The sequence below is a fragment of the Rhinolophus hipposideros genome (assembly GCF_964194185.1).
Source record: "Rhinolophus hipposideros genome assembly, chromosome: 8".
Classification (NCBI taxonomy): Eukaryota; Metazoa; Chordata; class Mammalia; order Chiroptera; family Rhinolophidae; genus Rhinolophus; species Rhinolophus hipposideros.
In genome coordinates, this window is record NC_138054.1 from 65,104,393 (window position 1) to 65,127,025 (window position 22,633).

General features: G+C 53.5%; 1 protein-coding gene across 23 annotated transcripts in view; it reads right to left on the reverse strand.

The window, feature by feature from the left end:
* The window catches only part of PTPRF (protein tyrosine phosphatase receptor type F), an 86,479-nt gene extending 70,201 nt beyond the window's left edge, over positions 1–16,278 (reverse strand). For 18 of the 23 annotated variants that reach the window (XM_081054780.1, XM_081054779.1, XM_081054768.1 and 15 more), the window contains exons 1-3: positions 16,082–16,278; positions 9,005–9,081; positions 2,320–2,455 (exon numbers count right to left, since the gene is read on the reverse strand). In XM_081054780.1, the coding sequence (XP_080910906.1) occupies positions 2,320–2,410 (91 nt within the window). In that variant the 5' untranslated portion in view covers positions 2,411–2,455; positions 9,005–9,081; positions 16,082–16,278. The remainder of the gene's footprint in view (positions 1–2,319; positions 2,456–9,004; positions 9,082–16,081) is intronic. The other 5 variants (XM_081054773.1, XM_081054770.1, XM_081054769.1 and 2 more) reach the window with 3 other exon arrangements.
* Between the last annotated feature and the right edge of the window lie 6,355 nt (positions 16,279–22,633).

Sequence of the window (22,633 nt, forward strand, 5' to 3'; positions counted from 1 at the left end):
TCTATTGGGGGTCCAGGCCTGACTCCACCCCTTCACTTACTCACCTACTACACTTCAGGACTTAAGCTGGACAATAGCCTGAGCCTCCCAGAACTCACAGTCCAATGGGACAGGCAGGCCCAAAGCACATGGTCATAATCATGCAATCTGAGGGGAGTACAGAGGAACAGCACAGGCTCATGGAGGAAGTGAGGCTCGAGGTGAGCAGGAACTGGTCAGGTGAAGGGGATGGGGAAGTGTTCCAAGCAGAGGAAACAGAAGGAGCAGAGGCCTGGGAGCACGTGAGCAACTAAGAGAAGACAGCATGGCGGGGGTGTGGGATAGTGGGCAGAGTGCAGGATGAGACTGGCAGAAGCTTGACAACACAGGGCCTGGAGAAGGGTTGAGACCCTTAGGCTTGATCCTGAAGGCCAGAGGGGAAGAGAATGAGGGGTGACACAATCAAGCTTTCAATTTGCAACATGACTCTTACTTTGGAATGGTGAATGGATTATAGGGAAGAGAATGGAGGCAGGGAAGCTATCAGGAAGCTGTTACATACAAAAGCCCAAACCAGAGCTGAGGGTGGCTTGGGTGAATGCAGCGAAGAGAGAAGTGGATGCATTCCAAAGATATTTAGAAGGTAGAAACGAGAGAACCTGGTGATGGATTAGATGTGTGGGGTATGAGGGAGGAGGCTGGGAGGAGGCCCAGGTTTCTGACTTGGGTGGCTGGGTGGGTGGTAATGCCATTCGCCAGGAGAACACAGGAAGACAAGCAGGTCTGGGGGGATGAGAGTGAGGGGTACAGGTTGGGGCATGTTGGGTCTGAAGCAGGAGGGGAAGGCAGTTATTCTCCTAGATGTGTTGACTCTGAAAGCCCAGCTGGGCGGTCTTCCCTCTGCCCTCAAGCTCCCATCTGAAGGCCCTGAGAGTCTCCAGGGTGGGGGTAGGGGAGCAAGACAGTACTGCAATGTCTGAGAGCTACTGACCACACCTGACTCTCGCCAAGCCTTCACCTTCCTGCCAATGTGGGAGTCACACTGGATGACTTCTACCCCAACCTGCCCCTGCAGGCTCAAGCTCTCCCAGCAGCACCAACCAGGCCTGGAGATCACCCCCACCCCCTAATCCCACCCTATTCAGGCTTGCCCAGCCCTCATTGCCAGAACCTCAATGCTCCCAGTACCCCTCACCCCCACACCCAGAAGGAATACCCTCCCCTTCCTCTTGCCCTTCTAGCCCTACCAGGGCCCAGCTTAGGAGGACAAAGGGCGGGAGCTCTAGTCCAACCCCTCGCCAGATCTGGTCCTGAATAATTAATGAGCCATTAGGAGAAAGGGCCTGGGTGGGGCAAGTAGAGATCTTCGCCTAGAGACTTGGAGAGGGGGAAACCCTATGGCCTGCTGACCCCCAGGGTGACCCCTGGGTTGGCCCTTGGCAATCTCTGGGCTCCTGACAAGCTGGGAACAACCTCCTCCCCCAAGGACCTTGGCTCCGACCTCGCCCCTCCCCCTCAGTGTACAGATTGGCTAAATAAGCTCTGTGCCCCGCCTCCCACCGGTAACCAAGCAGTGGTAACCATGGTGACGGGGCGGGCTGCGGCCAGTCTCCCAGTGCCAGGCAGGGGGAAGGGCGCAGGAAAGGGACCAAAGTTCTGAGTTGGATCTGAGCAGGGCACAATCCCACCTCCCCCAACACACAGACAGAGGGGCGCTGGAGTCCAGCTTCCTCCTCACCAAGTGCAATCTTCCCGATTCCTGGGGCTGAGGGGCTGGGAGAGGGGGAAGGGCTCAGTATCTCCACACCTGGATGCCCAGGGTCTAGCCATGGGAAGAGCTATAACAGCTCTTGCTTCTGGACCCTCTCTGGACCTCTGGCTACATGTGGCATCCCATTCCCACATCTAGACACACTCTGTGTGTTGCCACCCGCCTACTCCCATGCCAACCCCAACATGGCTCATGTTGTGCCTTCGGCACACAGTGGCAGACACAGCACATGCCTCAGCACGTCACCCAATGACCACATGAATCCCAGACATGTCTCACCCCCAGCCCATAAAAAAGGGTCACGCTTAGACATGCCCCACCCTGCAGTGCCTTAGGGACACACGGGCACGCCACAGGAAGCACCCAGGAAGCACGGCGCTCGCTGGGGCACTCCTTGGCTGGGGACTCGCCGTGTGTGGGGCGGTTCTCTATGGGACAGCAGGTGTAGAAGGGTATCTAGCCATCCTGTCTCTCCTAGTAGCTGGTCCTGTTCTCCATCCCAGAGTCCTGCTAGGAGGGGCGGGTACCTTTTGATCTGGAGATCCCACACCTTGAGGGGTCAGACTTACTGTCACCCTGAGCGCCAGCCACCAAACCAAGCATCACCAATGCAGGCACAAGGGGCACCATTGTCCTTCCTGGGATGGGTTCAGGGGTCATTCAGGGCTCAAGCACCACGGCCAGCCACAGTCCAGGGCAATCTACCTGTGATGGAGAGAAGGGCAGAGCCAGTTAGCTGGTATCCACCAACGTCCCTATTGCCCACCCATGCCACCTCCTGGCCTCACTCCCACCCAGACTCCCGCTCATCCTCACTGCGCATCCAGAGCCCAGTTCAACAGACCCCCACTTTGGACTAGCCAATGACCATCCAGACCTTCTGACCCCTGTGACCACCCAGGCACCTCAATGATCCCCAAAAATAGCCAAATAGTCACACTATAGGGATAGAGTACAAGAAGCCAAGGGCATTCCTTAAATCTGAATGGAGCAGGGGTCTACTGAGACCAGAGGATGTGCAGGGATGTGCCGTCCCAAACCTTGAATTTCCAACTTGCCTCCATAAGGGGACAGGAATAAGGAAACAAGGTCAGAGAGACAGAGACCAAACAGAACAGGACAGGGAGAAGTTAGCAGACCCATACAGGCTAGGGACTCCCGAGTCTCTGGGGCACCCTCTTCCCCCTGCTCTCCCAGCAGGGAGGGAGGAGGCAGGGGGCCAGACCCCACATGCTGAGTGCAGACCCCAGAGCACAAACTTGATAGTGGCAGACAGGATCCAGATATCAGGGGCTTAAGGCCAAAGCCACAACCTGTCTGGGCTCGCCAGGACACCCTCGTCCTACCCAATTCCCATGGCACCTTCCCATTCTAAAGGGAAATTACAGGGAGGCCCTAGTGGCCAGGAATGGGGGTACTGGACCCTAAGATTCAGCCCCACACCTCCTCTGTCCTTGTCCCAGCAGGGTCACAGGCAAACTTCAGGGCATCACATGTTCAAAAGGGCCATCCGCACTGAGGCAGGACCCTGGGCACAGGGAAAACTGTATTTTGGATTGGCTGAATGCCTCCAGGCCTACTGTTCCCTCCCTACCCTGCTAGGCACCTGTGTGAAGCCTTCCCCATGGCCACACCACCTAGTACAGACACACTGCTCCCGCTCCCCAGCCCCGATGGGGAGCTCCCGAGGTTTTCCCGCTCATGTCCCCCACATAGTGGGCTTTAGGGGATTCACACCAGTGCCCACCGGCTTTGCTCATGCCTTGCTCTGGGCAGGGGCTGGCATATGGTAAGTCCCTCATTAATCCTCTAAAAACATAACAGGGCATAGAGGGGAGTGACTGATGGTGAACACACATTAGGGCCCAGCACTGGTACCCACTGACTCTGGTGGGAGAGTCAGGAGGCAGCTGACCCTCAATTATAAGAGAAACTGCAAGGTGGTGACAGAACTGCTGAACACAAAGGGGCAGGGCTCACAGACACGTCTGCTCCTTCCTAGAACCTGGACCCTAGTCTCAACTGAGGCACTCAAAGGTCATGAGATCGGGGACAGCAGGTGAGCAAAGGTACTGGGACAAAGCAGGCAGGACTGTGAAGTGGAACAGGGCTGAACACAAAGGGAAAAGGGTGGAAGATGCCCCTTGTCTCAGATCCTGCCGAACGTCTGAGACAGGAGCTGAGCAACAAAAAGCAGCAAGTTTGAGGGGCCCGGTGGGCATCCAGAGCCATCTACACCAAGCCCAGGCTTCTGCTCAACGATCAGAGACCAGGTGGCTGAGACCAGGAAGAGAGGGAGCCCCCACAACGATGCCCTGCATGGCCAACTGGGAATGGAGGTCACGTATCACAAAGCCCTGCCTGGACTTGGTCATCAGGGTGCAGCAAACAATAGAATTCAACGTCCCAGCAGACATCAGGTGGTGAACTGCCCAGCCAGGCTGTCCTGGGGGGCATGGCCCCCTGATACAATCATCCTGTAGCCCCTGGTACAGATATCCTGGGTTTATAGCTCAGTGGTGTGTTGTACCAAAGAACAGGGGCAGAGAGGCCTAGTATAGACATCATGGGGGCAATGAGACAATATTCAGAGGTTTAATCTCAGGTATAAGCGTCCAGTGTGAACCCCCTCAGTACAGACATCGCAGGGCCTTACAGCGCAGGAACCCACATCATGGGGGTAGAGCTCCCTGGGACAGACATAAAGGGTATGAAGCAACAGAGAACACACACTATGGAAGTGTCATAGCACAGCACAGTCACCCTGGATGTAACCCCCTGCGGCTGCCTTGGTACACACGTAGGGTAAGTGTAACTCCCAGGTACAGACATCACAGAGGTGTAGCCTTCTGGTCCAGACATCAGGGATAGACCAACAATACAGACATCATGGGGGTGTCAGAGCCTGATAGACTTTATAGGGGAAAACGCCACAGTACATTATTATAGAGGTGAAACCCCCTGGTATAGACATCATGGAGGTGTCAATCCCCGGTACCAATATGAAAAGGATGTATGTCCCAAATACAGCCATCACGGGGGCATAACGCCAGAGCAGACATCATGTGGGACAATCTTGGATGAGATTCTGACCACGGGTGTCAGAGAACCTGGGCCTCTGGAAACCCCACTCCAACGCGACAAAGACAAGTAGCCCTTACTTGGGGACTCCAGGGACCCTGGGTATCCAGGTCTGGGGTGTTCAGGACACTGTTCTGATCCAGGAAGCAGAACAGACAAAGGTGGAGAAGCTGAAAAGATATCTCCTCCCCAGAAAGCTCTGCCAGCAGCCCATGGACATGGGGACACAGCTGCCCAGAAAGAAGGGGAGACATTAGAACACACAAACACAGACACATACTCAGGGAACTACTCAGGCAACCACGTAGCTGCTGGAGCCAGGGCCTCTCCCTCACCAGCTCCTGGTGCGGGCAAGCTGCCTCCTGCCCCACAATCGGCATAGTCCATGCCCTGTGTCAGGCAGCGCAGGCCGCTCCCAGCTCTTGGGCCCCCTTGTCAGAGTCCTGGATCCCTGGGCCTGCCCCCACTCCAGGACTCGGGGTCACCTGTGGGGAGAAGGTGGAAGAGGAGCAGAGGTGGGACCAATGCTAGCTAGCCTTGCGGGGGTTGCTGAGAACCTTCTGAATCTAGCGTGACAGTATTAAGAGCAGACCTTCCCCTTCCACCAGCATGGCGGGGTGAGTCTGGGCTTTTAACGCCTGAGATGAAAACAAGGCCTGAACACTTACACACTCGGACACGTCTCTGAACTGTACTGTGGGCCACTGGTTCTACCAAACTGACATACTTGGGCAGGAAAACAACTCCATACTGTTTGATACTGTAGAATGTAACTGGATGTAATTTTTTCTACGTCCAGAATGGTTTTAATATATCCTTTTTCTTTGCTCCATCACTGTAAACCTGCCAACTGCCCTTTCTTAGGAAGAACTGTCCTTTATTCTCAAATTTTGTCCTTGGTGTTAAAATGTCCTTTCTTGTATGAAATGATGGTGATAGCAGATAGCAGTTATTTTTTTATAATGTCCTTACTTGGCAAAATTAAAAATTGCCAACCCCATGTCTGGCCCCCAAGTACTTTTGGAAATTGTACTTGGTTAGTGAAATCGAAGGGAAGAGGAAGGAGGAACAGGCACCACACATAGCCACAGGATTCAAATATTAACCTCACGGAAATGCATGTTACACAGAGGTCACGTCACCTCCATGCAGCTCAATCTAACCACCCCTGTCAGCCTCAGAGCACCCCCCAGACCATATGATGCCAGAGATTGGGGTGGGAGGGGTTTCCTGGCTGGAGAACAGCTGGGATCATTCCGAGTCCTCCTCATGAATATGCAAACACAGATTGATTTGTTTCTCTTGGGCACGTGTTATTATTCACAAATATTAATTAATCTCCAAATACCACCTGTTCCTACAGCCTCCTCCCTGCCTCCTCCCCAGGCCAGGACCCTGGCTCCCAGGAGGCTGGGGCCCCAAAATGGACACCAGCAGGAAGGGTATCCAGGGCCCCACAGAGCCCTGGCCAAGGGGAGAGGCTGGTGCTTGGGCAAGAGGAGCCTGAGGGCAGGGTGAGCTGGGAGCTGTCACCTTCTGACCAGTGAGCCCTTTTGTCATGTCCTGGATAGTTCACCGCGTGGCACTGCAGCAGCGGCCACGGAGACGGAAACAGGCTTGTTACACTCAGGAAGGGAAAACCAACATGTTTCCAGCTCTCACCAAACCATCCGCCGGATTATGACGGGAATAAATCACAGGCTCAGCAGCGACCCCGGCCCGGGGGAAGGAGGCGGCCAGCAGCAGGCTGCCTTCCTCCTGCAGCCAGTTGGCCAGCATCCGTGAGGGCACCAGGAACAGCTCGCGTGCCCTCTTGCAGCTGGGCTCTACCCTCTTGAAGCCCTCAGCTTCTCAGTTTCCCCTGGGAATGGAAGGGGGATTAGGAAGAGTGTCCCAGAGTCTCTGGGGGTGTCACAAGGTCCAGCAGAAGCTTAGCTCTGGAGTCAGACCACAGGGACCAGCAGAGGCCTATTCCTACAGTTATAATCCCTAAACCAACAGCCGCAGCCTCTTTCCTCAGGAGAGTGGAGCCTCCCCTGGGGGAATGCTCGCCGGTGTGGCTGCCTCCGGGCCTATGAACTTGCTGTTCTCTCTGTGGGGATGAATGCCCTTCTCCTGCCCCCAGCCACCTATTCACCCTTCAGAACTCAGCTCACGTGGCCCATAACTGAAAATCTTCCCGGACTGGTCCTCCCCAGTTTTCCAGATTTGTACAGATTAGTGAAGGCAGCAAGAAGTGGTACAGACCAGTAGTTCTCAATCCAGGGTGATCCTGTCCCCTGTAGGACATTAGCCAATGTCTGAGGGCATTTGTCAAGATTGGGGTGGGGAAGACAGGTACTACTATCATCTAGGGGGTAGAAACAAGGGATACTGTTAGCCATCCTACGTAACAGGCCAGGCCCCGACAACAAAATATTATGTGGTTCAATATCAACAGTACTGAGGTTGAAAAGCCCTGATCCAGATAAGATCTTTTGCTGATGCAGCCTAGGGCCTACCCTGGCCCCTGCCCTAGAACCCCATCCCCTGTGAGCACCCTGGACCCCATACCCAAGAAGGCCTCGGCCTGACTTAACTCTTGTATTAGCTGTCCCTGGGCCTCAGGGTCTCAGAGCACCTTCCCCTCCCACTCCAAATCAGCCTTGTCTCCAGAAGCCAAGCTTTACAGCACATCCCACCCCTACCCCTTCAGACACGCCAGCAGCAAGTGGCCTCCTGAGAAGATAGAGGGCTCCACTTGCAGGCATCTCTTCTGGTGAGACTGAGCTCCCAGGTAGGTCTGACCCATTATGTCAGATGGACAGTGAAGGGACACACAGTATTCCCTTACCCACCCTCCCCATCGGACCTCTCCGACCTGTGACAAGGCCCTTCCTACTGCAGTTTTTAAATAACCCCAATGGCCATCTCACCACGCACAGGGTCTGGCCCCCAGCAAACACCAAATACACGTTTATTTCCCTCCCCGCCCAGGCCAGACCCTTCTCTTGCGTGCCTTCTTCATTCAGCCCTGCACGCAGAACTGTTCAGTGAGCCTGCTGGGCCCTGAGCCAGGAGGCAGGCTGATGAGCAAAACAGTCATGGGCTCTGCCTTCGAGGGGCTCCCAGAGGACAGCTCAGCTAGAACTCATCCTCGCGATCCCACTCCTCCTCCAGGTCCCCATTTCAGTGACAGCAATGCCAGCAACCTGGGCACCCAAGCCAGCCAGTCCTCCTCTAATTCTCTTCTCTTCATCCCACACACCCAGGTGGTCAGTAAGTTTCAATCTGCCGTGCCTCCATCTGAATGACCGCACTGTCAGGAAGCCCTCATCACCGCTCACCTTTTTAGTGGGCTTCCTGACCCGGTCACTCCCTTGCAATCCATCCTGCACACAAACTCACGCCCCCTGTTAGCTTACAAAAACACACATCTGATCACGTCCCACAAGTGCAGCTTTGTTTGCTGTTTTATTCCACAGTAGGCATGTAGACAATGTTTCCTAAATAGATAAAAGGATGGGCAAATGGATAGATGAATGCATGGATGTTGCTTCTCTGCTTAAGACCCTTCAATGCCTCCATGTCACCCGCAGAGAAACGTCCGGAGTCATTAGCCTGACATCCAAGGCCCATCATGCGGACTCCAATCTAACTCTCCAACCTCATTCCCTACCACTCCAACCCACCCCCTTGTGCTTCTAGCAGAAAAGAAAGAGAAGTAGACCTCAAGGAGGCAAGCAGGGATGTGCCCCAGATCCTGTGGGTATCCTACTCTTTCTACCACAAGGAGTAGGGAACAGTCTTTTATATAGAAACGCGGCCAATGGAAAAGCAGACAAGACTGGTGTGAAGTCCCAGGATGTCACCAGGAAGCCTACTTCACACCTACAGCAGCTGACAAGCTGTACATCAGTCTTTGCTCACCTCCATCATCCATTCCGGTCAGAAACCCAGGCAGCATCCCTGACACCTCCCCGCCCTCGTGCCCCACATTCAATCCTTCCCATCATCGCCTTCCTGGTCCGGGCCTCCATCGCCTCTCAGCCATACACACACTGGATCATGTCATAACCCTAGTGACAATCCTTCCACGGGTCTCCACCAGCCTGTGTCAAAATCCAAACTGCTCATCCTGTCCCACAGGATCCCTCTGTGCGCCTGCCCCCAGCACACCTTGGGCACACTCACCAGGTCTCTGCTTGCTCACACCAGTCACTCTTGGACAACCAGCACTGAGGGCAGGGCACCCGGGCCTCCGCTCCTTCCTGGAGAGAGAGGAAAGGATGAGAACATCAAGAATTTTATCACAGGGCGGCCGGATGGCTCAGTTGGTTAAAGCGCGAGCTCTGAACAACAGGGCTGCCGGTTCGATTCCCACATGGGCCAGTGAGCTGCGCCCTCCACAACTAGAACAGAGGCAATGAGCTGCCGCTGAGCTTCCGGAAGGGCGGCCGGATGGCTCTGTTGGTTAGAGCGCGATCTTTGAACAACAAGGCTGCCGGTTCAATTCCCGCATGGGATGGTGGGCTGCGCCCCCTGCAACTAAAGATTGAAAATGGTGACTGGACTTGGAGCTGAGCTGCGCCCTGGAGAAACACACCGTTCCCCAACAAAATTTATTAAAAAAAAAAAAAAAAGAATTTCATCACAGCAGAGTATTTACTAACACGGAAAGACATTCAAAATTTGCTATTTATGCAGGGGAAAGCAGGTTATGGAACTGCTCATGTAGGACCATCCCCACTTAGTGAAAATGCCCATTTCTTCACTTCACTCACTCACTCACTCACTCACTCACTCACTCACTACTTCTGAGCACCCACGATGTGCCAGGCTTTCTTCCAGCCACCCAGCCTATAGCTGTGAACAACACAGACCAAGTCTGACCTCTGCGGTAACTGTGTCCAAACTCCTCAGCATAACCATCCTGCCAGCAGAGCAGTCGGTGCCCCACCTCTGCAGCCCCACCTGCCCATGCTCCCCTCTCTTCCACCAGCCGACTTCAAGAACTTCTCCTCCTGATCCTCAGTTGTGCCACATTTCTTCTAGTCATCCAGCTTTGCCCATGCTATATGCCACTGGCCGGAATGCACTGCCCACGTTCTAGCCAATCACCCCTCAGATCTCAGAGCCAATGGCACTTTCTCAGGGAAGCCGTCCATGATGTCCCAGACTACAGGCTGAATCTTGCCTTGGAGCAGTGACCACAAATGTGATGATTTATTTATTTACACATTTGCTGAGTGGTCGCTGAGTCCCGACCATGATCTCGGTGTGCAGCCAGCTGAGCTCCGTATCCCTAGCACCCAGCAGAGACCTGGCACATAGTAGGTGTTCTGTCAAGGTCTGCTGAATGAGTAGATGAATGAACAAACGAGATCACAGAAAACAGCCCAGCCTAGAAGAACCACACCAGCATACATGCAGCCCTCAAAGAAGCTTCAGAAGCAATATTTATTTTTGACTTTCTGCTTCTCTATAATTTTTAAAATGAAGGTGTGCCCCGGGATGCCTCCTCCGCGGGCACACAAGCAGCGACGAAGCCCGGCCCCTTCCTTCTAGATCCATTACTGAATCCCCACCAGCACGGACACCATCCTGGGTGGGGGCAGGGGTCAGGCACACCCACTCCACCTCATCACCACCTCACCCAGCTCAGCGACTTAGCCCCGCTGGTACCCACTCGAGGCAAACTGCACCTCACAGCGGGCTTCTCCTCAGCCTCACGCCCCCACATGCACACAGATACCCGCCCCACACAGCAATGGCATGGTGGCTCCTCCCAAAGTGGACACACAGGAACGGGCTCAGGGAGCGTCCTTACCGGCCCACGCCAGCCTCCCGCACCTGGAAATCGTCCTCATTTGAGACTGACCGCCTTTGCCAACATGGGGGATGTCCTTACTGACTGAACTCACCAATCCAGTACCGTCCGCACTGATCCTGTAGCTCATACCCTCTCCTGCCTGCACCACCCCCTGGCCCCCAAGAACCCACAGCCCTGGGCCTCACTCAGGATGGCTGCTTGCTTCCCTGCCCCAGCCCACTGAGTTTCTCCACAAAGTTCCCTGTGGCCACTGCTCCCAGCACACAGGCTGCCAGGCGGGTCTGGCCAGACAAACCAGCTTCCGTGTCCCAAACTCAAAGGCCCATTTGTCTGGGGACGTCCGCGGAGCTTCATAGTGCCAAATGTGAAGCTGTTGGCTCCACTGCTGCTCAGGGACCCTGGGGCAGAGGGGTAGAGTCTCAGGCGGAGAACAGGGAGGATCCCTCAAGCCAGCAGGCAATACTGCCATACCCGTGGCCACACCAAGAGTACTGGGCCTGGTGTCTGGAGACTGGACTGAAACTGAGCAGGAGCCATACCTGGAAAGAGGAATGTGCCCCAAATGGCCTGGAAATGGTCAGAGAACAGATAAAACATACTGGGAAAGACCCTAGAGCACACAGAATAGCACCAGGGCAGGATTCTAAAACAGCCGTAACAGCACCTGGAATCACACCAGTCCGGGATCAAACTGGCCCCCAAACCACCTTGGCAGGCAATCATAATCACCCCTCAGCTTCACCAAAACCACGCTAGACTCACCCTGGGACAAGCCCAGAACAATCAGAACTGCTGGATACACTCAGAAGACCAACTAGAAAGCTCCCCAGAAAGAAACTGACTGGTACTGGAACCAGGTTAGAAATCACTGGTTGGCACCCATAAAGGCCTCAGGAGGCGTGAGGTTGGCAGCGATGACCAAGATCAGGTAAGAAGGCCTTGGCACCAATCAGGGCTGCCTCCCAACAGGGCTCTCTGTCATCAGTCTTACCTAGAACCTGGCCCGGCAGCAGGGCCGGGGACGAAATGAAATCTAGAGAAGCGCAGTCGGCCCTCTGGAGCAGCCCCCTCTGGCTGCACCAGGAACTGTCTCCAGAAGCAGCGGCTAAAACACTGCCGAGGAGCAACACCATCCTTAGATGTGGAGGTTAGGGACACACAAAGTCCAGGTGCATCTGGACCCCAGAGGCAGACATGGGAGGAAAGAATTTCTCACTAGATGCCCAGGGTCCAGGCTGGGTAGGGGACATGGGGAACTGAACACAATGAGGCTGCCCCTTCTCAGAATTCCCTGAACCCACCCCCAACATGGGGTCTCTTCCCCGGGGCTTCTTTTTCTAGCCTTCTCACACCAGCCTACCTGAAGGTCTAAAACACCGGAACAACACACACACACACACACACACACACACACACACACAGGGTCCCATAGATGATGAGGGCTGAGGGCTGGGCACTCCCTTTGTTGAGCTCCAACTTGGTAGCCTAAGCTCAGAATTGTAGCTACTTTAGGTGAGCAGGTGTCCTAACCTAAACAATGTAGAGTTTTTAACCACCCCCCCACCATCCCCATGGGGGTGGGTTTGCAGCACCCCTGTTGGTGACAATTATAACAACTGCTAACACTGAAATAGTGCTTACTGGAAGCCAGGTCCTGTTGTAAGCACTTTTTACACATCAACTTTAATTCCTCATTAAGAACCCATTGAGACACAATATCATACACATCTGACAAACAACAAAATTCAGAGATGTTAAGCAACTTGCTCAAAGTCACACTGCTATTAAGTGGAGCTGAACCCCAATAGTTAGAAACTAGAGTCTGTGCTCTTAACCACTGAGGCCGCCTTGATGAGTACAGCTCTACACTCACACAACTCTCTGTCCTTCCTCTGGCCCAGACTTCTCTCTCAAACTCCAGATGCTCACACCCAATCCCCTCCTGGATGTTTCCCCCATTCCGGAAACTCAAATGCTGCATCTCAAAGGCAATGTGTCCACCTCTGAGCTCATTATCTGCCCCCTAAATCTACCTCTCCTCCCAAGTCCCTAGCTCTGTGAAGGCCCCACCCAGTAGTTTCCAGGAACCCAGACCCCTTCCTCTTCCTCACTCCCCATCCAACAAATCATCCTGTCCCAATAAATGTGCCTTCTAAATGGCTCCATGTTACTGCTCTATCTAAGCCACCATCATCTCTCACCTGACTTACCTGCACCACCATTCACTTCCCATTGCCACAGAATCCTCACCCCAAGCTTCAATCCTTTGGTATCTCCCTTCTGTGTTCTCAGACTAAAGTCACAGCTACTTAACAGGGCATTCAAAGCCGCCCTCCGTGATCTGCTATATCTCTGAATACCCCCAAAGCAACAAGACATCTGAATCTTCACTCATATTGTTTTTTCCTGCCTAGAGTGTCCTTTCTTTAACTGGAAAACTCTTATTCAGACCTCAAAACCCAAATCAGATAGCCCCTTCTTGGTCTCCTCTGGACTATCTCATCTTGACCTCAGGACTCTCCCCTGCCTTATCATGTTGAACGCTGTCAACCTTCTAACCTCAGCTCAGAACTTCAATTGCTTTAGGTGAGCTGATGCTGAGCTAAACCTCAGCAGCTTCTAAGGGGTGGGCTGTCTCTTCTACACAGCTGTTAATCCCACAGAAAGCAAGGCAGCCTGGCTGGAAGTGCCTAGCCCAGAGTCTGGCACACAGTGGACAATCAATAAGAGGTTACTGAATTGCTCTGCATTTCCCATGATGCAATCTATTCCCCCAGGGACCATGAGCTTCTCAAAGGCAAGGCCCTGGCTGCAAGCTTGGTCCAAGCACACAGCAGTGTCAGTCACAGGGAAAGCGACTGCCACTGCTGTTGATGCACTGCCACACAGTTCCCTTGGATTCTCACAATAATCTTGACACCCAACCAGGGTTAAATTAGCTTCCCCCTTTCACAGGAGGTGAAACTGAGGCTCAGGCAGGAAGGAATCGCCTTCAAGGTCTCAAACTGGGAAGTGGAGGAGCTGTAGTGTGTGTCACAGGCTCTAAGGAGGTCCAGGTCCCTCTTCTCTAAAAGACTCGGTGACTGAGGGCCCCCACCACTGGACCCCCACAGTTAGGGTGATAGGAGAGAGCGGAGGGAACACAGATCTCCAGGGACAGCATCTTGTTGCATACCAATACAATTTCCAAGAAAAGTTTTGGCCAGTCTCCTACTGCAGTGCCCCCTGCCAAAACTGCTTCACCAGCACCCAAATCCAGCCTCTTCTCTTGCTAGCCCCAGACACCACATCCAACCTCACTGGGTGCACAAGGGTGAACAGAGAGGAGGTCAAGAGCTGCAGGGGGAGAAAGACAAGGAGAAAGGAAGGAATTATATTAAAACAATTTCCTCTTTAAAAGAAAGAGGGAAGAGGAAGAGCAATGAAAAGAAAACACAACTACAGAGACGTTTCAAATGTGTAAGAAAGTGTGCACACGACAACATACAAGACCGAAAGTGTACACACACCCGTCCCTAAATGTGCACAGGGGTGTTGTAAGTGCACAAGCACAGCAGTGGTGCATGCTGTGCAAGCACAGATTTCTGAGCTCTGGCTGTTGTGCAGGCCCAAGTGTGCAAGTGTGAGGGCAGGAAGGCAAGTGGATGTGGTGGGGGGAAGCTGAGTGTGGAAATGAGGAGGGTGTGGGTGTGTGGCCTGTGCGGGGACAAGGGGGGGTAATGCGGATATCGGGGACTGTGTTTGGGGAGTTACACCTGCTCCTTCTTGAAGCCCTAGGCTCATTCATGTAATCAGCGAAAAACAGGGATTTTCTTGCTTCCTGAAGCAAGAATTAATAAGGAGCCAAGCACAGAATTTCCTGAGATTTCCTGTCAGAACCCTCCTGTGGATCCCATCAGATCCCTATTGCCTCTCAAAGGATCACTCAGATCCTTTTCCTTCTCAGGGGATCCCTTACCATCCAAGTACCCCCTGGAAGCACCACCCCAGCTCCTTTTCCAGGCCTCCCACCCCAATGCACTTTTCTGGATTCTCTGGCCAGATCCCCCACTAGGTTACTCTGGATCCCTGCCCTTGTCTGTTCAGGAGCCAAAGTGGAGCCTTTATCACCACCACTCAGTAGTCCAGCCTCCCAGGCTCTGCCTCACTGCTCCCAGGGGAATCCAGAGGTTCCCCTAACTGGCAGCCTCCCTTCCATTTCACAGCTCAGGCAGGAACAGGGATTCCACCCCCAACCTGCTCCAACTGGGGGCCCCTGCACTAGAGCAGGGGATGTTGAAATGGGGAGGAAAGCTAGCCCCTCCCTCACCTTGGGGTGGAAAAACCAGAGGGGCAGCATTCCAGAGAAATGGGGAGGGGGTCTAGCACCGCGGGGCGGAGACTCGGGTCAGTGGGAGACAGAGACACCAAGAGACCAGTGAGAGACACGACAGAGAGATCTGGAAAGGGAGAATCAGTGATGGGGGAGGGAGCAGAGACCCGACGAGAGAAAACAGAGACCTGGGGATGGAGAGCGGCGAGACCCTGGGACTGCAGGGGCTTGACACTGAGAAGCAGTGACACAGAGACGCAGATACAGAGACGATGAAGGGCAGAGATAGAGACCGAGAAAACATGGAAAGAGAGAAAGAAGCTGAGACAAAAATGTGGGCACCGCGATGAGGACCAGGGCACACCGGGACGGGACGGGACGCCGGGCGGCGACTGAGTGAACTTTCCGGAGCCGGTCCGAGTGGACACGTCCTCCCGGGACAGGTCAATGCAGAGCCTGCAGGTCGCCGCACCGGGGCGGGGTGGGTACGGCCCACCTTGGCCCCTCCCCAGCCCGCGCTGGCAGCTGAGTGGGGGTTGGGGTTCCAAACCCGCGCCCGGCGCACCCCGGGACCGCACGTGCGCCGGGGCGGCGACCGAGACCCCGGCGAGTCGGCTGCGGATCCTCCGCCGGCTGGGAGGGGGCGCCCGTGCGGCGGGGGCGGGGGCGCGGCCTGGACCCGCCCGGGGCTGGGGTGGTGGTGGGAAGTGGAGGGCCGCCCCCGGAGCGCGTCCGCGCTGGTGGAGGGGGGGAACAGGGCGGGACTGAGGAGGGGGAGCACAAATGCAAAATGGAAACTTTGCACTGGGGGGTGGGGGGCGCGGGCTGCGGCTCAGGTGCGGCGGGGAGGCCGGGCGAGGCGGGGGAGGGCGGCGAGGAGCCGGCCAGCCGGCGGCGGTGGGGGGCGCGTCTGCCGCGGGGTAGCGCGGGGAGGAGCCGCCGGGCGTGGGGGGGTGGCTGAGCCGAGGCTGCGGGCTCGGCAGGTGGGGGCGCGGCCCGGCCTCAGCGGCGCCCCCAGCCCCCCGGGACCGCCCCCAGCTCTGCTGGGTGGACTCGGGGAGAGAACGGGGGGAGTGGGGAAGGAACGCAAACGGAGAGGGCTGGAGGGGGCGCGGGGGTCACTCACCACCTATCCAGGGGCCGTCGGTCCGCATGTCCCCCCCAAGCCGCTGGGGCCGCTGCTCCCTCTCGTCTTCTGCCGCCGCCCCGAGGTCCCACTCCCGCCACCGCCACCCAAGCTGGAGCCGGAACCGGAGCCCAAGCCGGAGCCGGAGCTGGAGCCGCCGCCTCTGCCGCCGCCGCCACTGCTCCCGCCGCTCCCGCGCCAGCTCCAGCCGCGCGCCCCCGCTCGCGCCCGCGCCCGCGCCCCTGCCCCTGCCGTGCGCGTCCCCGGCGCCGCCCCTCCCCTCGTGCACTCTCGCTCATACAGCCGCGGAGCCAAGTAGGCCCGGCGAGGCCATAACGCAACCTTGAGTCTGCACTGACTGGAACTCCCAGTATTGAACCAGAACTCCAATAGTGAGCATGGACAATCCCGAACTCCCAAACGAAGTCCAGATCCTACTGGGGTCTCCCAATCCTAATATGAGCCTAATAGTTCTCTAGGACACCATTTCCTCCCCATACAAATCTGAACCTAATATTGAGCCCAGACACACCCCAAACCCAAAATTGAGTTTAAATCCCTAAATCTGCCCCGAAATTGACTTAAATAGTAATTTAAATCTGAAGCCCTATGTTGATCCCAAATACCAATTCTGACTCTAAATCCTGTCACCACCTTTACCTACCTAAGCTTGATAGTGATTCTGGCACCAACCCTGGTTCTTAAATGGACCCTGGTACCAGTACTGAGCCCTCCATCGTTATATGAACACTAAAATCTAATAGCTACCTTGCTATGGACCCCAGTATTCTCTCTTTTGAACCCCAAACCTTAACATAAAACTCCAATACTGCATTCCCAGTCCCAGATCAACACCACCACACTTTCTACACTTTTGTAAATTGGGACTCTGACTTCCTAAATCGGGATTGAATCATCAGAAAATGACCTAACACAAATATGACCTCAAACCCCACCCATCCTTGGGGCCATTTAGGACCCTAACTTAACCCAACTCTAATAATAATAATGGAATCCAAGATTAATGAGACGGGCTTTGCAGAAACTCCATGCAAACCCACTTCATCCCCATATCCACCTTCTACTTCTCTGACCTGATGTCAACCTCAACTCAAGGCTAGCCAACACCCCAATATTTATATCAATTCCTTCTGTGAACCTGAATCAAGTCTTGAATTGGCCCTTGAGTTCAAGACTTGCTGATGTCTCCCAAACTCGATATAAACCTTGGTATTGAGTTCTAACTTCTGATACCAAACTTGTATACCAACCCTATACATTTCTGAGCTAAACCAATAACTTAAGTAAAGATTTATTTCAAACCCTGACTCAGGGACTTGGTGATCTCCAAACCCAGAGTCGTATCACGACACCAAAGCCCCCAGCTTCAGACCCACCCTCCCAGTCCATGCCACCACCACTTAAGAGTCAGCCAAAACCACACCAGCCCCCTCCTGCTCGCCCCCCCTCATGAAAGATGGAGAATCTGCCCCTACTGCCTTGGTCAGGTAAGGACTCCTGTGGGGTCTCTCATCTTCTGTGGGGTCTCTCTGATACCTCTGTGAGTTTGGGGGTCAGGTGAGATATAAACAAAGTTTTGGGATTGTTGAAGCACCTAGATTCAGGGAGCACAGTGTAATAACGTGCAGGGATCTAGGGATTCAGGCTGAGGGGTCAAGTTCTGGTTATCACCTAATGCACTGCCTGCTTTTGCCCAGGACTTGGATTCAGAAACAGTGCGTGTGCGCCCCCTAGTGTGTAAGAAGGGGATGGTACTGGCTTCAGTGTTTCTAGGCAAACAATTAGATCCTGATGACAAACAGATCAAAAATGAATATTCCCAGTCAGGGGTTTTTTACCAATTGGTAATTTTGGTGTACTGTCGGGAGAGGTATTGAACGTTTTATGCATTTTTTAGACATTTTTTTCCAGTGTTTCAGAATTGAGGGTGGGTTTAGGTTTACTTTTCAACCAATTATGCCTGCTCATTTCTGATTTGTGAAAACAGTCCTTCCCCTTGGCGTCCATGGCCTGTACTCTCCTCACTGGCCACTCTTTCTCAATTTTTACCACCTCCAGCTCCTCCCAGGGTCTGTGCTAGCCTTCCCCTTCCCCCCTCTATCCGTTCTCTCTGGACCATCTAGACCACCACCAACCATATACTGATGACTTCCAAAACTCTATGTCCAGTCTGGGCCTCACTCAGGACCCACATAAGCAAGAACCCTCTCCACACTACTCCCTGCAAGTCCCTCAGGTACACCAAATTCTCTCTCCCTCCCACCCCAGATCTGCTGGTCTTCAATAATTCCCATCTCAGGCAGTGGTATCCTCACTCAGTCACTGGGCCAGAAATACTTTCTGTCCTGCACCCCCATCCAATCAGTCACCAGTCCCGCACCTCGAAAAACAGAAAGAGACTAGAGATCATGTGGCTCTATGAGGTACACATCAGATGAAAGAAGGGGCGGAGGGAGAGACGAAAGAGAAAAAAGAGGGGAGAGGAGAGAAAAGAGGAGAGAGAGAGAGAGGGAGGAAGAGAGATTCTGATTTTGGGGTTTTGGACCACACAAAACCAAGTTGGTCGTAAAATCTCTTGCATATCATCATAGAAAAAACACCTCCTAAGAGTTGCTCTATCTTGAGTTGGTTTCAGTATCTTGGAACCAACTTTGGAACCAATGGTCCCTGTTTAGAACCATCACTTCCACCAGGAAGCCATCCACAACCCCTGGCTGGGTTGGGGGCTTCCTTGCTGAAACTCTAAGCATTAGGTGTCACCATCACCTGTACCTGTGTCTATCCCTCTACCCCACAGCCTGTGGATTCCCTGAAGACAGAAGAACCAGCTTGGGGACCTCACACAAAATAGGTGCTTGATACATATTTATTAAAGGAATAAACAGGTAGGTTTTTCTCCTGTGCTCAGGGATCCATCAGACGAGACTAGGTAGGGGAAAAGCTCCCTGACCAAGTCCCAGAGCTTGTCCACACCTGGGGCTTCTGTAGGCCTGGCATGCACTGAACAGGGACTGTGATGTTTCCTGACCTGCGTGTCTGCTAGCCTGGGATCTCAGTAGGTCTGCAGCTCTGGCAGCCCAGTTCCCTCTGCCCAGCACTGCCCAGTCTGTGAACACAATACTTAGGTCAGTGGGTCAGGGACCTTACACTCCTGTGGTTAAAGTCAGCAGACCCATCCACTGCTGTGCTGACTGGGCTCTTGCTTCAACCTCCATGGGGACATAGGTATCTTAGAACCTCGACTCATTGGTCTCTAGCCCGTGCTCACCTATCTTCACACCCACCCGTGGTCAAGTGTTTGCTGAGACAGGGTGTGAGAATGCCTGTAAGCAGCCTGCCTAGGTCTCAGCATGCCTAGCACCTGGAACTGAACTCAAGGCCAAGGGTAAAAAACACCCAGAGGCCCAGGCCCTGGGGTCACCCAGACAAGAACCTCAGGTGACTGGGCCTGTCAGGGTTTTTTTGTGAGTGGATAACACAGAAGGAGAGGAGCCAAGACTCTGTCCAGACTGCCAAACTCAGCATGGGACCCATGTGGGACTGACCTGCCGCCCTGCTCCAGGGCCTGGCAGGGAGGGATGTCCTTGTGCTCATCCGTGAAGGCCGGGTGGTGCCACGTGGTAGTTCTGTGTCTGCCGTGTTCCAGCCCCAGGGTACAGGGTGAGGGAGAGCCAGATGTCAGCTCCCCCTCACTGTTTACCCTTTGTCCGGGTCCTGGGCCCACTGGACACTCTGCTCAAACTCATGATGTGAATATATCTTTTAGTTGGTCTAAATCAAATTAAATTCAGCTTGAGTCACTACCCTAACCAGATCAGAAAGAATTCCATATCACTCACAGCCTTCCTTCACCTCCTTCCAATTGCCCAAGAACTCAGTAGCTTGCACAGCCCCAAAGGTGGTCAGTATGTGCTCCACAGCCTTGCAGGAAAAGGCTGAGGTCTTTTTCGGGCCACTGCTGTTGTTGCAGACTTTAGCTGTTACTGCCATAGGGCTTCCACTGTTTGTCTCCCATCTGCAGGACCTAACTTGTCCAGCCCAGTTCTTGGGAAGGGGACATACCACTCTCTCCATCCCAGACTCTTTCAAGAGGACCTCTCTTGTAGACTCACAAAGTTGAAACTCTTCGTTCGTGGCATTTGCAGTGACACACAGCCACTTTCCTGGGGGCCATGTCAGAGTGGCATGGTGCCCCTCTCTTCCCTGCTGTAGAATCAACTGCCTGAGATAGAGTGATGCTCTCCCTTTTAGTCCATCAGGAGCTCTGACACCAGAACTGCAAAGCAGTCTGTTTACCTTCTCAGGTGTGGGGTGGGAGAAAAAAGGCCCAGGTCTTGGAACACAAAAGTCCAGCGAAGGCCCTTCATTCCTTCCTGATGAGTACTATAGGGGTAAATGACACAGAAGTTAATTTCTCAATAGAACACTCTGCTGGTGACTTTACCTCAAGCTTCTCTGAGAAAACAGAAGTCATGGGAGGAGGACTCCTTCATCCCCCCACCACCAAACTCACCCTCATCTACGCCTCCCTCTCTGTCCTCCTTCCGAGGAGGACAGCCCCAGCTTTGGCTCCACTTGTGCTCAGGGTGCTTTGGCTCCTCCAGGACTTCGCTTCTCTCCCTACCCCCTTCCCACCCTCTTTGCTGTATCATTCCCATTTGCCCATAGTTATGCCTAAATCTCTCCCATCCTAAAAAAAAAATCTGCTTCCTTGACCCTACCCCCTACTCCCCAGAGTGGGAGGATTGAGCATTTCTCTGTTCACCTCACAATAAACCTGAGAGCTGTTTATACACAAAGCCTCCACTCTTGCATTTCCTGCTCACACTCAGCCCACTGAACCCAGCTTTTGGGACCAACACTCAACTGAAATTGCTCTTGACATAATGACTATTCACCTCCATTTTGCCAAATCCAGTAGCTGTGCCTCTGTTTTCAGCTTAGTGGACTTCTCAGTGTCCGTTGCTACTTGCTGCCCTTTGCCTGGGTTACTTCAGCCCCAGAACAGGCAGACCAGCTCCTAGAGCTCCTCATCACAATGGCTGCCTCCTGCAGGCCGCTTGGGCCACCCACTCTCACCATCACACACTGGGCCTTGTCCCCAGCCCTAACTGCACCTCTGCTGCTCCCACCTTGCTCCTGCAACGTCAGGATAGCTGTTTGGTCTGAGCAGACCTCTTCCCTTTTGACCTCTTTGTGTTCTCCTAACATATCAGCTCTCTCCTTCCTTCCCTTTTCTTCTTGTCCAACTCAGATGCCAAGGCCCAACATTATAATGATTCGCTTGTCAATACCCCAAACCCCTTTGCCATTCTGCCTTTTGATTGTATCTGCCTAGCCAATCCCCAGGTCCGGAGGAGCCCTCCTTCTCTGCCTTCTTGTGCCGTGGTCAAGCAGCCAAGTGACTTCACAGGTCAGATTAACATTCCCTTAAATCATAGCCACTGACTGCAGTTGGGCTCTGGACACATTTCTCCAGTCAGCTTGGAAACCCACCCTCTGCAGTGGCTATTTCTAACTCTCTCCATCCTCTTTAAACCTCTATTTCCTCACTGGCAGATATGACCTTGCCTCCTTCTTTAGAGAAGATTAAAGCCATCAGATAGGAACTATCCCAGTTTCTCTCTAACACATTCACACATTTCCCTTCATCTGCCCTCTCTCCCAATGCAATAAGTTAAAGAGAGCACCCCTCCCCCTATCTCAGGTGAGTGTTCCTGCCCATCCTTAATTCCCTAGCCCCACCTGCTTCTCAGGTACCCCATCTACCCATTATCCCCTCCCTCTCTGAGCACTTGATCCCACCCTCTCAACTGGATTCTTCCCTGCAACCTTAATTAAATTCAGCTCTCTTTCCCACTGTTGGCCATTATGGCATTCCTATTCATTCCAACAATCAATCAAATTTGGCTTTCACCTCCCACAACTCCTCTGAAATATATTTGAGCTATAACCTCCATGTCTCAAAATTGGGTGGGCATTGTTTTGTTGTTTTTTTTTTTTTTAGTATCCACCCTTTAGGCCTTTCGATTACTACATTTTTAAAACACTAGTTTCTTTGACTCCCTTGGCACCATACTTTTCCAGTTTGTCTCTTAACTCCTTGGTGTCCTTTGCAGGGTCACACTCCCCTATTCAGCCATTAAACCCTCATGTTCTTCAAGGCCCGTTCCGAGGCCTTTATCCTCTCTCACTGTGGACTCTCCCAGGTGATGTCATCCATGCCTACAGCTTTGATTACCATGCATTTGGTGGTGATTTACACTTTTATTTCTCCAGCCTGGAGAACTTCTTGTCTAAGCTCCTGATCAATGAGAGCCTAGTAAACATCTCTACCTCATGTCTCAAAGGCACCTTAGCCCCAACATTTGCATGACCTAACTCATGATCCTCGTTCTCTGACACCTTTCCAGTCTTCTCTGTCTTAGTGAATTTGCCATCTAATAGGTAAGCCACAATCCTAGGAACCACCACCAAATCCTGTTAATTTTACCTCCAAAGCATTTCTCTAATCTACTCCCTTCTCTTAAT